A 12,715-nucleotide genomic window follows, 5' to 3' on the forward strand; every position below is an offset into this window, starting at 1 on the left:
ACATACTAACTGAGAAATAATCACCAGTTGGCCAGACTTATGTTTTCTTCTCCCTGCACTTTTGAGCTGTAAGTTCATGAACTCCCAGCTTTAGATGTCTGCTTTATATAATCGAATAGAGTGTACGTGGGGTTTACTCCCCAACATCTGTTTTCCTTTTCACTGCTGTGTTATGGACTATGATTTTTCTTCTCACCTTCACCTGGAATATTTCTCTGTCCCTGCAACATTAAATACCTGTGCTGAAGTAGGGTTTGTCTTCATGAGCTGCCATATTACTGCATGCACAAGAAGTAACTTTGGAACTTGACATGTAAATTTGAACACAAAGGCAACAAAGCAGTTGATTATAGAGCATATAAATTTGATTCTCTAAAATTCTCCTCCTACAGTTGTTTCAGTTGCGCATCAGAAAAGATCCACTTTCATTATTTGTTTCTGTACACTGCTTCCTTTCCTCCAGAAAGTGTAGTGCAACTAAATATCTGAAACTGTAGAAAAACTCTGCAAATTAACGTTACGACCTTTTCAGCTGGGGTCTTTGTAGAGAGGTCGTTTTTCTCCATTTCTGACTCCCTTTGGGATATTCCAGTGCCTTACAGTAGCTGGATGGTCTCTTCCCAACTTGGATGCTCTTTCCTCCTCCACATTCCCTTATTTTTTGTTCTGGGGAACAGTTCCTGTTCCTGCTCATTGCACAGGGTCCTGCTTTGGGGAAACAGTTCCTGCATTTTGAAATGAATTTGGAATAGTAAGCAAGCTAAGAAATGCCTTTCATCATTGAGGTACTAAAGGCTTCCTGAACTGTAGATGAGCATGTAGTCTTGTAAATGCTCCTTGCTTCACTGCTTGTCTTCAGTTTTTACCAAAATCAGTGAACTTCCTGATGTGTCTCTGTTGGTTCTTTTACACAGGCACTAGCATCTAGGGATTTTTCTGAACTGACGGTATCCTGTAGTTTGCACTCCAAGCCTGTCTTACCCCTTATGTGCAACTGCTCCCAGTGCTTCCAGCAGTGTATTCTTTACAGTTTCCTTCAATCACTTGGCTAAGCCAGTTTCAGCTTCATCGCTGCTTTCTCCTTAATTTTCTTTTTACCTTTCTTCTTTCCAAAGACCTCCTAGCTTTGAAAATTAAGAGCTGCCGTGTACAGTGTCTGTACTGATACTGCCCTGGGCTCTGCCACTTGGCACTCCCAAATTTGTTGTCTCCACAGTTGATTTCAGAGGCTTTTTTCCCTGTATTCTATACCAGCAAACAGGTGTAGCTGACTTGTGCCAAACAAGCAGTATCTTTATTATCACAGGAACACATTCCTCTGTGGAGTTCAATTTCCTAGTAGTTGAGTGAAGTGCAAGAAGAAACAGACAGGCATCTTCAGGATGCAGTTCTGCAAAGGGGTCGTTTGCCCTTGTGACAGGAGTAATGAAGGTTGGTTTGTTTTTTCAGGGCTGTGTAGAACTGCCGTACTGGGCATCATTGCCTTGTTTGGAGGGTTTCTGTGGCACCTTCTCTCCCTCTGTAGGGACAGGTATTTACAGCTCGAAGTGTTTTCTTTTACAGGGTCTCTCTTTCAGTCATTGCCGATGGAGGCATCCATCCTGGGAATGTGCCTGTTTCACTTCTTTCTGTCTAGCCAGCATCTCGTCCTACAAACTTGTCTTCTGAAAGATCGTGACTTTGGGTTCTGGCTGTCTTGTTTTCACTTAGTTCAACCCTGCCATTTTTAAAGGAGGATTCAGCTGAGAGCAGGAAAAAGAAAGCATAAATCCAGGCTGCTGACCTTTTGGCACGTGACCAGCAGTGTCCACAAGAAGAGGACTTCATGGAGGGGAAAAAAAACCCACAAAAGCGTCTTGGGAGTTCTGCCATCCTACCAGTTACTACAGTAGGATTGCCTAAGCTGAGCCCGCCTGCTGTTTCACTTTTCCTGCATTGGCCAATTTCCTTGAGTCAGCTTCTGGCTACTCATGCCTGAGAAACCTCTCCGCCTTCTCTTGCTCCCGTGCAGTACGGGACTGGCGCAGAATCAGTCCTCTGCCTGTTCCTGTTTCTCCAGGCTCTGGTCCTTCAGGGCCTCAGAAACCATCTTCACAAGGTAGGCACTGATGGTCTGCAGAGCACTGTCACGTCGAGTGCTTGCCATCCTTCAGTGCAGCATTCATACAGCGGCTGTGGCACCGAGGTAAGATTTTTGACGCTGCACCAGAGCCCTTTGAACTGATTTTGCTTTTTCTTAAAAGGCCACTGATAAACAGCCAGGATAGAACAGGCTTTGAGGGACCTCTGGTCTACTTTCAGCCGGTTGCTTGGTCTGCGGTGTACTTGCTTTCACACCTTCAGAAGCATCTGTGTTTCCCACTGAGCCGAGAGCCATCCCAGTCCAGAGTCACTGGTAATTTTCCACACCAGCACGGCTCCCTCAGAAAGTGCTGGCAGCTCCAGTGGTTCTACAGCAATTGCAGTTCTGTGTGATGACATTGGCTGGGAAAAAAAAAAAAGCTGCGTTCTTCACAGGCCACAACCTGGGTAATTTCTCTGCTACCAGCTTTAGTTTTGGTTTTGTTAGCTTGGACCTATTCTTGATTCCAGATTTACTGGATTTCATTTGGTCAGACGTATGATCCAAAGGGACAAGTTCCTTACTGGGAAAGGAGCGAGGAAGCTCTTTCTTTTTAGTGGGGCCTCTTAATGGGAAAGCTCTTTTGAGTCCAGAAATACGGAGCTCATTTCTTTCTTATTCCCTCAGGACTTTATATTCTCATTTCTTTCTTATTCTCTTCAGGAATACATGCAGTACGTACACACATAGCATTCGGGGGAGGTAAGGCCCAAGCAGTATCTGTTGGAAAGCTTTCTCCCTTGTCTCCTTAACAAGAAGTTAGCTGCAGTTTATCGTAGGCTTTTGAAGCGGTCGCAGATACATTTGCCATCGTTCCTGTCCCCTCACCTCACCCAGCACCTCCCAGATGCCATCCATCGCCCTTGGGAGGCCAAACACCCCTCTGGGTGCCCCGAGTGCTTTGCCCTGGCCCCCTGTCACTCCCTACAGATTTCACAACATAAAGGTGTTTAGGAAGTGTTACCAACGTGTCACCAGGGGCTGCCATTAACCTTTGTAACCCGTCCTGACGCGTAACAGCCACAGGTAAGCTTTAATTGCTTTGGGTAGTGCAGGTGTACGATTGTCTTAGGGTACTCCGAGAGCTTAGTAACTTCTCTTTGCTTCCTCCACGTTGCTTCTTCAAAGTTACTGCAGGAGCTGGTGCGTGACAGGAACCTAATTACTATTTTTTGCTTCAGTTTTCCATCTGCAAATGGTGAGATTGAGGGTGAGGTTTTTGAGGATGCTCAAGACCACTTCAAAATGAGTGCTTCACCACAAAAAGGAGGATTATTTGTGGTAAACGAGCACACTAAGCAGAGGGAACTATATCCAGAGGAACTAGAGGTTTTTTTGTAGGGAACATTATGGGGAAGATGCAGTATTAGGACAAAGATGAGAAGCAGTTCTATTGGAAGATGCCCCAAGGATACCCTGAAAGAAGGGCAGCTAGAAAGCAAAAATACAAAGCAAAGCAAAGCGGCCATCCCCGTTAAGTGGCAGGGACCCCCGAGCCACGGAAAACTGGAATACAGAAACACAACCCCCACCATCCCCTTAAAAAATTGTACGAAGGTGAAGTAGGCTATGTAAGTTGGTCTAACATTTTACTTAACCTTAAATTCTGTATTAAAAATTAATACATTAACCTCTTAGAAAAGTAAGGCACATGCAAAACATGTTGTGCAACTTCTGAGTTTCGACTCTCTGACAAACTAACAAGCATTATTTTAATTTGGCATTTCTATAGAGTCATTTTTTCCCCATGCAGGATATGTGGAAGAAAGTTAAGTTTGACATTGCACCAGTTAAATCTAGGCTCTGTGCTTTCTGTACTACAGTGAGCATGAGGTGGTCGGATCTTACGGTAATACAAAACGAAAACCAACTCAAGTACAGATTCTGAAGGTGATGACGAACGTACAAAATTTAAGAATGTGAAATTATATCCATTATAATACATCGATAATCTGATTCAGTACATGATGATTTGGCAACTCCAGTCTGTACAATGCCAGGGCGGGATTCCGAGTTGTCAATGTCATACGATGCTGAAGACCATAGACAGGTACTGCTCATAGGACACCTGAATCCAGCCGTCCTGATCAGTATCGTAACGTCGGAATACATCAGTCAGCCGCTAAAAAAGGGGGAGAAAACACATGTTTTGGTACACAGAGTAAAATCAAACTGCCAGATATTCTGCTTGCCCCTGAGGTTCTCTAGCTGTACGAATGCTTCCTGCCCATGCCCTCTGAAGACGCTGTACGGTGTCATGTGCTAGAGGTAGCTCTTTGCTGCATCTTGTGCTCGAGCTGTGCAGCAGACCTGAGTTCATGATGTATCTTACGATACAACACCTACGCCCGTCCAGGCACTTCTTTATAGACCAGACAGCTTTTTATAGCTGGCTCCCGGGGAGGTGGAAACAATCTGGAGACACTCTAACGAGTACCATGTCCATGTCTCATCCTCTGGCCAAATCTGCTCAGTGCACCATCAATATCTGTTACCTCAGAACTCCCCCGAGATGAAAAGCAGTGCCAGCAGCAGACCAAAACAACCACCAGCATGGTTGCACTAACACCAGCTGAATGATGGTCAATTTCAAAGCCCTCTTTAGCAGAGTTTAAGTTTATAACAAAGTACAATTTGCTCGTATTACAAATTAATATAAAAGCAACTTATGTTTCAGCAGCAGCGTTTGACTTACGGCTACAAATGTAAAGCTGAAAGGAGAAGACCAAAACTTAGGGAAATAATGAAGCTCCTACTTACAGAGCGCTCCCTTCTCTTCATGGTGCATATAGGAAAATAGCTAGGATACCGTTGCAACAACAGCCAGGGTAAGAAGAAAAAAAAAATCCCTCTAACTAGCCTGCTAAAATTCAGCTTGTCCACTTTTCCCCAAAGTCTTACATGTGTTTCCGAAAAGTCAGAGATTCTTAGAGAAACCTTAAGCATCAGTGCTTAAGGGCTTGTAATTTCTCAGGGTGAGAAGTAATTCAGTGATTTATTTCTAAACAGAAGGATATGCCTGTAAAACAGCAGTTCCCTCTCTCTATAAATTCACATACACACTCCTACTATTGGAATTTTTGTTGTTGTTTTGTTTTGAATGTCTTTTACTACCACTGCCCCTGCAGAAACAGCAGTGACAAAAGACCAGATAATTCAGCTATTAGGTCAAAATCTTTTTAATCAGAGCCTTAAACAGAGATGCAAAAGTCCTTGCAATTCAGATTCTGAGAACTTTATTTTGGCGTATACTCAAGAGGGCAACATGGGACATGACACACTCCAGTTTTAACGCACCCAAGATTCTCAAAAAAGTGTGTGTGTATTAAAGCTAATGAAAATTGCGTTTAATGTTTTCCTTTTAAAAGCACCGAGACCATTTTACATTTTTTCACTCCATAAAAACATTTAAGAGGTCAAAAAAATGGTTTGGGGCTTACTTACACGTGATGCAAACGGATAACAAACAAAGGCCAGTAAATTAAGGTGTTTCTAGCACCTCTTGTATACTTCAAACGGATGGTTATTTATAAGCAAGTTCTAGACTGAATATATTAAAGGGAACCACAGAAGTTTAAGAAAAGGTGTGTTTTTTTTTTTCCAGTTGACATCAAAAGTACATCTCCTTTCTTACCTGTAAAACAACACAGCACTGAATAAAGTCATCGAAAGCAACTTGGCCTCTCCCTTGTCTGTCAAACTTCCGAATAAGGATATCGTAGAATTGATCAGACAGGCGGTAACCTAGGAAAAGAGAAATCCTTTAAAATGCTTCAATTGCCACGGCCTTTCTAGGAAAACAGCCAGCTGGTTCAGCGGGCATCTGAATATCTGTACTGCACAACACAGGTGTTCAGCCGAAGTGCATGCAGTAAGAACCGTGCTCAACAACAACTACACACAGTCACAGTAAACAGAACGGTGGATTAAAGTGACTTAACGCTTTACTGACAGAACAAACGTTTCACACTCGTACGGACGCATGCATTTCATTTCTTCCTTAAAAGGAAACATATATTTTAAAACAAACAAAAAAACCTGCTTCTGGCACAAATATCTTTAAAATTTACCTTCACCTACTGCATTTCACCCATCTCGTTTTTGTTTTCAGTCACCTTTGTCAGAGCAGGGCAGCCCTGACAATAAGCTCGTTTGATGACATAACCCGGTCATAGAAAGTGTAATTACAAATGAATTACCAAAACCTGTTAGTGCTTGCTTTAGCTCATTTTTGTCAATCATTCCAGAATTGTCTCTATCATACGTTCGAAAGACATTCTGCCAGTCTGTGATGTACTTCCAGACTCCCGTGAATTCATTGAAGTTCACGCCACCTTTGTTTTCTCTGTCAAACATCCCTGAAATAGAAAGAAGAAACCCATGTAAAACCTCAGTTCTTCTAACACTCGGTAAGAGCTACTCATATTTTAAGAAGGAAGTGCCAGTGCTTTGGGAAGTACTGAAAATAGGTAAGAAATTGCTAAAATACAAGTAATGACTCTATGATTCCAATATTTTGGAAAGTTCTGCCAAAAAAAGCAAAAAGTTGTCCATCGAAGGAGGAAAGGATAAAGCAAGATAAAAGAGGATCAGAGTGAATCACAGAGTATTTATTTTTCCTGTGTTTTCCTTTCCAGTCTGAAAGTATTTAGGGCGTGATTTGTAATCCAGTGACAAAAAGAAAGGGGTTTGCTCTTTTCTAAGGACTCACAAAAAGCTCAACAGTATCAGCTGACTGCCCAAAGCCTTGGAATATCCCTCAGCATTTAACTTAGCAATACTGTTACCTTCATACAAGTAGCACCTTGCAGAGCCAGGGGCTTCTGGCCGCTGCTGAGCAACTTTTAAAAACAGAGCAAAAACCTTACGCCTTGGGCTTACGAACTGTACAACAGAAAACTGGGTTTGTGCCTGAATTTTTCCCTTTCCTGAATTTTTCCCTTTTCTTCCCTATTACTGGCAGTTGGTTTAGGACTATAAAAAATTCAAATGTTGTACAGCCCGCTTGGGCTTTTCTGAGGAGAACACAGCATTAAATTGCAAACTAGCAAAAACAAATTACAAAGACAAAGCTGTGTGATGTCTCTAAAATATTTAAGCTGACGCTTTCCCCAGTAACAGTTGACTAACATCTGAGTAACATTTTCTCAGGCTACTTTGGCAAGTGTGTGTACATGTACACAAAGGGCATTCGTTTATTATTCAAAAGGGGCAGTATTTCTATTTATCTTAAAACTACTGGGCTGTCTGGACAAACAAACAAACAAAAAAAAAGGTGACAACTTAATACCATCTTACAATCAAAGACCAGCTTCTTAACCAGTTCAAGAAGCCTTTAAGCATGCTTTTAATATTACAGCAGAAACACACACTGAGCAGGTGCTCTGATACTTGTACAATTTCCCTGAAACAACTCAACAGTGACGGCTTTCTCGACCAAACCCCAACAGCATCCCGTCTGCTTGGCGTCACGCAACCACACTCACCGAGGATTGACCTGACTGTGGCGGGGTTAAATGGAGTCCACGTGCCTGAAACAGAAAGAATTCACTTAGTTCCTCAAGACTTAAGTAACACTCAAAAAATGCAACTGACCAACGAGCAAACAAAAAAAAAGAAATACAAATAATAAGAAGAAATGTAAGAAATTCTGTAAGAAATATAAATAGTGGACTCAGAGCTAAATGACATGGGGCTAGTGCATTACAACAGAGCCACTGTGAGGTAGTTGTGTTTATTTTCTTATTTTACAGATGGGTTCTGTAAAAAACAGGTTGTTAACATCGCAGGGCCATACAGTGCAGCTGTGTGGAGAGACCTGGCTGCTTTGCTGGAGCAAGAGGCTGGGGAGTAGGTGCTTACACCAGCCCTGAACTCTTCCTGCAGGAGGAGAAACTATCAGCGTCAATCTGCAGAGGCAGCAGCAGGCAGAACAACTCTTCCTCAGCCAGGCCATACGACCATTTCCACATAAACAGAAACGGAAGCAGAGGAGATTAAAAATGGCTCTGAAAATGGTCGAGCAAGCAGTATTTTAGAGAACAACGATTCCCTTGATTTTTGTCAGGAGATATGTAAGTCTAAAATTATTAACAGGGTGCCAGCATTTAATTCTGAATAGAACAGCGGAAAAAGTAAAAACACAGTTTGAAAGTTAATTTATTTTATGCTGAAATTTTCAGAGAGACTAACGCAGATTCCATACAGGGTAACCCCAGAAACTCCAGTCAGTGCTGAAGAGCTGTACGGATTTCGGATTTCGGCTTGTTCCAATAGATAGCGAAAGACCATTTCCTCCCACTCCCCTGACACCGTCATTAACAAGTCAGCACAGGAAAAAAAAATAAACAGCCAAGGGAGCACAGGACTTTATCGTGCAAACAACTACACGAAGTGCTCATCAGTCCCTCCCTGATACACGTACTGCCATTTGCATAAACCTGACGTGTTGAAAAGCTGAGCGTGGAGCACGGGGGGAACTTCGGTGTGCAGTGAGAACTGCGCGCTCCTCTCTGATGGTGCAGGAACACCTCACGTTCTTTTAGCCCCTGGCAGACTGCAGGACAGCCACACACAGCCACCCGCTAGAGGACACATTTGGGAAAGGCTGCAGTGAATCGTTGGTGACTTGAGCGCACAAGATGTAACGCCTCTGGGAGTGAAGGAGGCTAGCAGCTGGATAAACGTTTCGTTTAACAGCGAGTTCATTGGGTGGGGATGTGTCAAATCTGCAAAGCCTGGAAACCTCTAACCTGCACCACAAACAAGGGACGAGTTCAGTTAGCCATCGCTGTCTGTCGCCCTTGAATTTGATCAGATGAGAAGATATTTAAACTATATAAAATTTGCAATGCCAGGTGAAGCCAGGCATTTTGTACAACCCTGGAGTTTTATGTGAAAACAGCAGCTTAACCCAGTTAGCTCGGCTGCTGCTGAAGTATTTGTTCAAAACAGCATTTTAGTTATGAATCAGGTGCAGCAGCTACAGCATATTGCTTTTAATTTACCAGGTATATTACCAAACAGAAATATTCTAGTAAATCTAAATTAGTTACGAGACTGTGTTTTTACCAAATCGGGCCATCCCCGTTTATTTCGGTCAGGTGATTGCTGACAAAAGGAGCCTCTCAGCCTGCGGCCCTGCAGTCAGCTCACAGCACCAGCTTAAGCCCTCCTCAGCCATGCTACGCCAGAAGGATGGAGGGTTTAAACCTCAGGAGAGGGGGAACTCGATACAAACTCAAAGGTGCACAGCTTCAAAACGCTCTTTTTCAGATTACTGAGTGGGAGAAAAAAGCCCAAAGCAACACCCAACCGCTCTGAGTCACCAGAGGGAAAAAAAAAAAAAGACTATTGGAAAAAATTATCCTGTCTGTATTTTGCTTCCCCGAGTTATCTGACCACGCCCTAGTTCCTATTCCAGCGTTACGGAACAGAACTGACAGACACCACAGAAGTGTTAATACCAGGTTCGGAGTGCATCTTTCTACTAGGAAATAAATAATAATAAAGAATCATTAAAAAAAAATTACCATCTTCACTTCCCGCACCTTACTGACTGAAAAGATTCTGTGTGTGGTAAAAAGGCTGTGAACATCTGATCTTTGCCCAGGTTACATACACTGACCCTGGTCAAAAAGGAAAGGCTCAGTAGCGATCAGCGAGGAATAAAAGTCACGGTGTGTATTTATGCTTTCTAGGAAACAGAGCTGGAAAAAATAAAGGGATGCACATGCCTTTAATCCCCAGCATGCAAATCAGTAATGTTTACAACAGGTATTGCGTTTGTAATGCATTATTAACGTGCATCAAACACAGAAAATTTCCCTTGAAATCCAAAAAGCAGGACCAGTATGCTCAGTAACAATTAATAAAATAAAATCAGGAGTATTGTCCACTTCCTCCCTCCCCTTCGGCCTTTTGCTGTCGATTAAATGCTACTAATCGGCATTAGGAATGTTCTCCCCCAGTCAAAAAACAATTCTGGCATCAAGTAAGCAGTCTCACACGAAATTTAGCATTAAGTTTACAGCGAACTACCTCAGTGCTCGTCTACAGACTCACCGTTGGACAATGCCTGCTGGAGTTCAGTATCGGATATTATTCCACTCCTATCTTTATCAACCCTGAAGGCAGGAAAAAAAAAAGAGTGGCAAACTTTAAATGGCTGAAATTAACAGATTTCAGTTACAGAAGACCTCAACGTTCTGGTTCTTAATCACCAAATAAAATGCAATTAGTGACTTTTATGAAAAGATTAATCTTATTTGGTAAACCATTCACGGTTATTGCAAATTAAACACGCCCCGCAGACTGATGGGCCATTCTGGAACACGACACAAGGTACAGAGAAAACTGCAAAACCTACTTAAGAGCGAAGAGAGACACAAAAACACACCTTGACAGCAGAACAGGTCGGGCACGGCCCACAGAAGAAAGTTGTTTTTGCCCCTGGTTTGGCACCCAGCATTCTCTCAGTGAGGTGCTGGCCCCTGATGTAGCCCACGCAAAATACTGGAAAGAATCTACTGCAAGCCCTGACCCCTGTCCGGGGTTCGAAGTACAAAAAAGCGCCGAGAGGTGCCAGCTTCCCTGGAGCCTTCACATCTATTGCCTTAGAGAACGGAGTTCTGTCCCCGAGTGAATAAGGCAGGCAGCTCCTGCCCCAGTGAAGCACGGGCACACACACCTCCTGCAGACGGGTACCTGCAGGCGGTGGCCTCCCGCCATCTCACAGGATGACCTTCGCCCTGCCAGTGACGATTCATTTCCCCTCCGTTTCGACCATTCCCAGGCCTGCCTGGCTGATCCCTCTGCAGAAGCTGTTTTATTCCCATGGTCCTTGCTGTCTTTTTCTACAGGTTTTCCGTTCTTTCTACTAAACTCCTTCCCCATCTCCAGAACGGCACAAACTACATACAGCATTTGGTGCAGACATAAACTGCATGGACTATAATAACAAAAGATATTCCCTTTTTTATTCACTATTTCTTTTCCAGGTATTCTGTCACTGGATTTACCTTGAATGAGCTGCTACTAAAAGCTAAGCTGACGTTTTCATGAAAACGTGACAATTTGCTGCTTTCACACTGACGGGCACCTAAGCTCCACCACGCTGCTCTTTCGTTTCCCTAGTCAAAAGAACAGAGGGGAGAAACTGTGATGAAAAAAAGCTTAGGGGTTGAGATAAGGACAGGGAGATCACTCACCTATTACTGTCATGGGCGCAATAAACTCAGCAGAGGGAGATTAAGCAGTGAGAAACTAAAGCAGTGAGAAACTAAAGCAGTGAGAAACTAAAAGCAAACTAAAACCACCTCCCCCCCCATCCACCTTCTTCTACCTCCTCCCCCCCCGAATGGCACAGGGGAACGGGGGAACAGGGGCTGCGGTCAGTCCCTGACACTTCGCTGCCGCTCCCTCACGGTCACTCCCTGCCCCTGCTCCACCGGGGGCTCCTCCACGGGCTGCAGCGTGGAGATCTGCTCCGTGTGGGACCCATGGGCTGCAGGGGGACAGCCTGCTCCACCAGGGGCCTCTGCACAGGCCGCAGGGGAACTGCTGCTGTGTGCCTGGAGCACCTCCTGCCCTCCTGCTGCACTGACCTGGGGGTCTGCAGGGCTGCTTCTTATTTTCTGGCCCCTCTCTCTCTCCCAGCTGCTGTGGTGCAGCAGGTTTTCCCCTTTCTTCAATCTGTTCTCCCAGAGGCCCAACCGGTGTTTCTCAGTGGCTCGGCTCTGGCCAGCAGCAGGTCCCTTTTGGCTCTGATCTGACAAGGGGCAGCTGCTGGGCTGCTCACAGAGGCCGCCCCTGCAGCCCCTCTGCCACCAAACCCTTGCCGTGTAAACCCAGCAGTTACAATCTGCTTACGCTGCTCCTGAGCATCATCAGTCGGCTCAGAGCACGTTCACTTTACACACAGAACGACGTGAGCTTGAGGTGGATCCTCCTTTCGGCCAGCTGGTGTCTACTCTAGACTCCATCCGACCACGACACGGCAATCGCGACCCCGCCCGGCGGCGGCGATACGATCGGGCCACCCAGCGCTGTGACCCGCCCCCGCCGCGCCCCCACAGGGCTCGCTCCTGCTGCCAGACCCAGGCACCGGGCCCGCAGCGCGCGTGGCTCGGCGCCTGCAGCCGGCCCCCGACACATACGGGCGGGCCCCCCCAGGCCCCCCGTCCCCACAGCCGCCCCTCGCCCCGCACCCCCGGCCCCGGCCCCGCCCCGGCGCTGTGCCCCCGGCCCTCCCCCTTTCCCCAGCCGCCCCTCACCGCTGGAAGACGCCCCACAGGAAGGAGGCCTCGGGCATGGCGGCCCCCCCGCCGTAGCCCCGCTGCGGACTCCCCGCCGCCATCATGGCCGCCGCCCGGCAGCCGACTGACTGCACGGCGCTTCCGGGGCGGGGCCTCAAGGACCCAGGGCGGCGCCGGATTGGGCGAGGCGGCCGAAGCCCCGCCCACGCTGAAGGGCGGGAGGAGCCGCGCGGCGCCCGCCCGTTGCCAGGGCGACGTCGCCGCCAGGGGGCGGGAAGGAGGCGGGGCCCCCCCGATGGGGGGAGCGCGCTGGGGGGCCCGGTGCCGCCATCGCCTC

General features: G+C 46.0%; 1 protein-coding gene across 2 annotated transcripts; it reads right to left on the reverse strand.

Annotated features, from left to right (window-relative positions):
• Positions 1–3,694: 3,694 nt before the first annotated feature.
• PDCD6 (programmed cell death 6) lies at positions 3,695–12,591 on the reverse strand. 2 transcript variants are annotated; one of them, XM_083824587.1, is made up of 7 exons: positions 12,397–12,521; positions 11,143–11,253; positions 10,187–10,248; positions 7,609–7,653; positions 6,322–6,480; positions 5,757–5,866; positions 3,695–4,244 (listed from the first exon to the last, which is right to left on the reverse strand). In XM_083824587.1, the coding sequence occupies exons 5-7, from the start codon at positions 6,476–6,478 to the stop codon at positions 4,146–4,148; spliced, it is 366 nt and encodes a 121-aa protein (XP_083680713.1). In that variant the 5' UTR covers positions 6,479–6,480; positions 7,609–7,653; positions 10,187–10,248; positions 11,143–11,253; positions 12,397–12,521; the 3' UTR covers positions 3,695–4,145. The 2 variants fall into 2 exon arrangements, with proteins under 2 accessions (XP_083680713.1, XP_083680712.1); XM_083824586.1 differs by lacking the exon at positions 11,143–11,253 and having other exon boundaries at positions 12,397–12,591.
• Between the last annotated feature and the right edge of the window lie 124 nt (positions 12,592–12,715).

The sequence above is a fragment of the Anser anser genome (assembly GCF_964211835.1).
Source record: "Anser anser genome assembly, chromosome: 2".
NCBI lineage: Eukaryota > Metazoa > Chordata > Aves > Anseriformes > Anatidae > Anser > Anser anser.

Coding starts and splice junctions, on each gene's coding strand:
- PDCD6 (XM_083824586.1), bottom strand. CDS start 12,482: ATGATGGCGGCGGGGAGTCCGCAGCGGGGCTACGGCGGGGGGGCCGCC. Junction 10,249..12,396: donor CTGTGGGGCGTCTTCCAGCG/GTGAGGGGCGGC, acceptor TCCTGCCTTCAG/GGTTGATAAAGATAGGAGTG. Junction 4,245..5,756: donor AGTGCTGTGTTGTTTTACAG/GTAAGAAAGGAG, acceptor CCCCTTTTTTAG/CGGCTGACTGATGTATTCCG.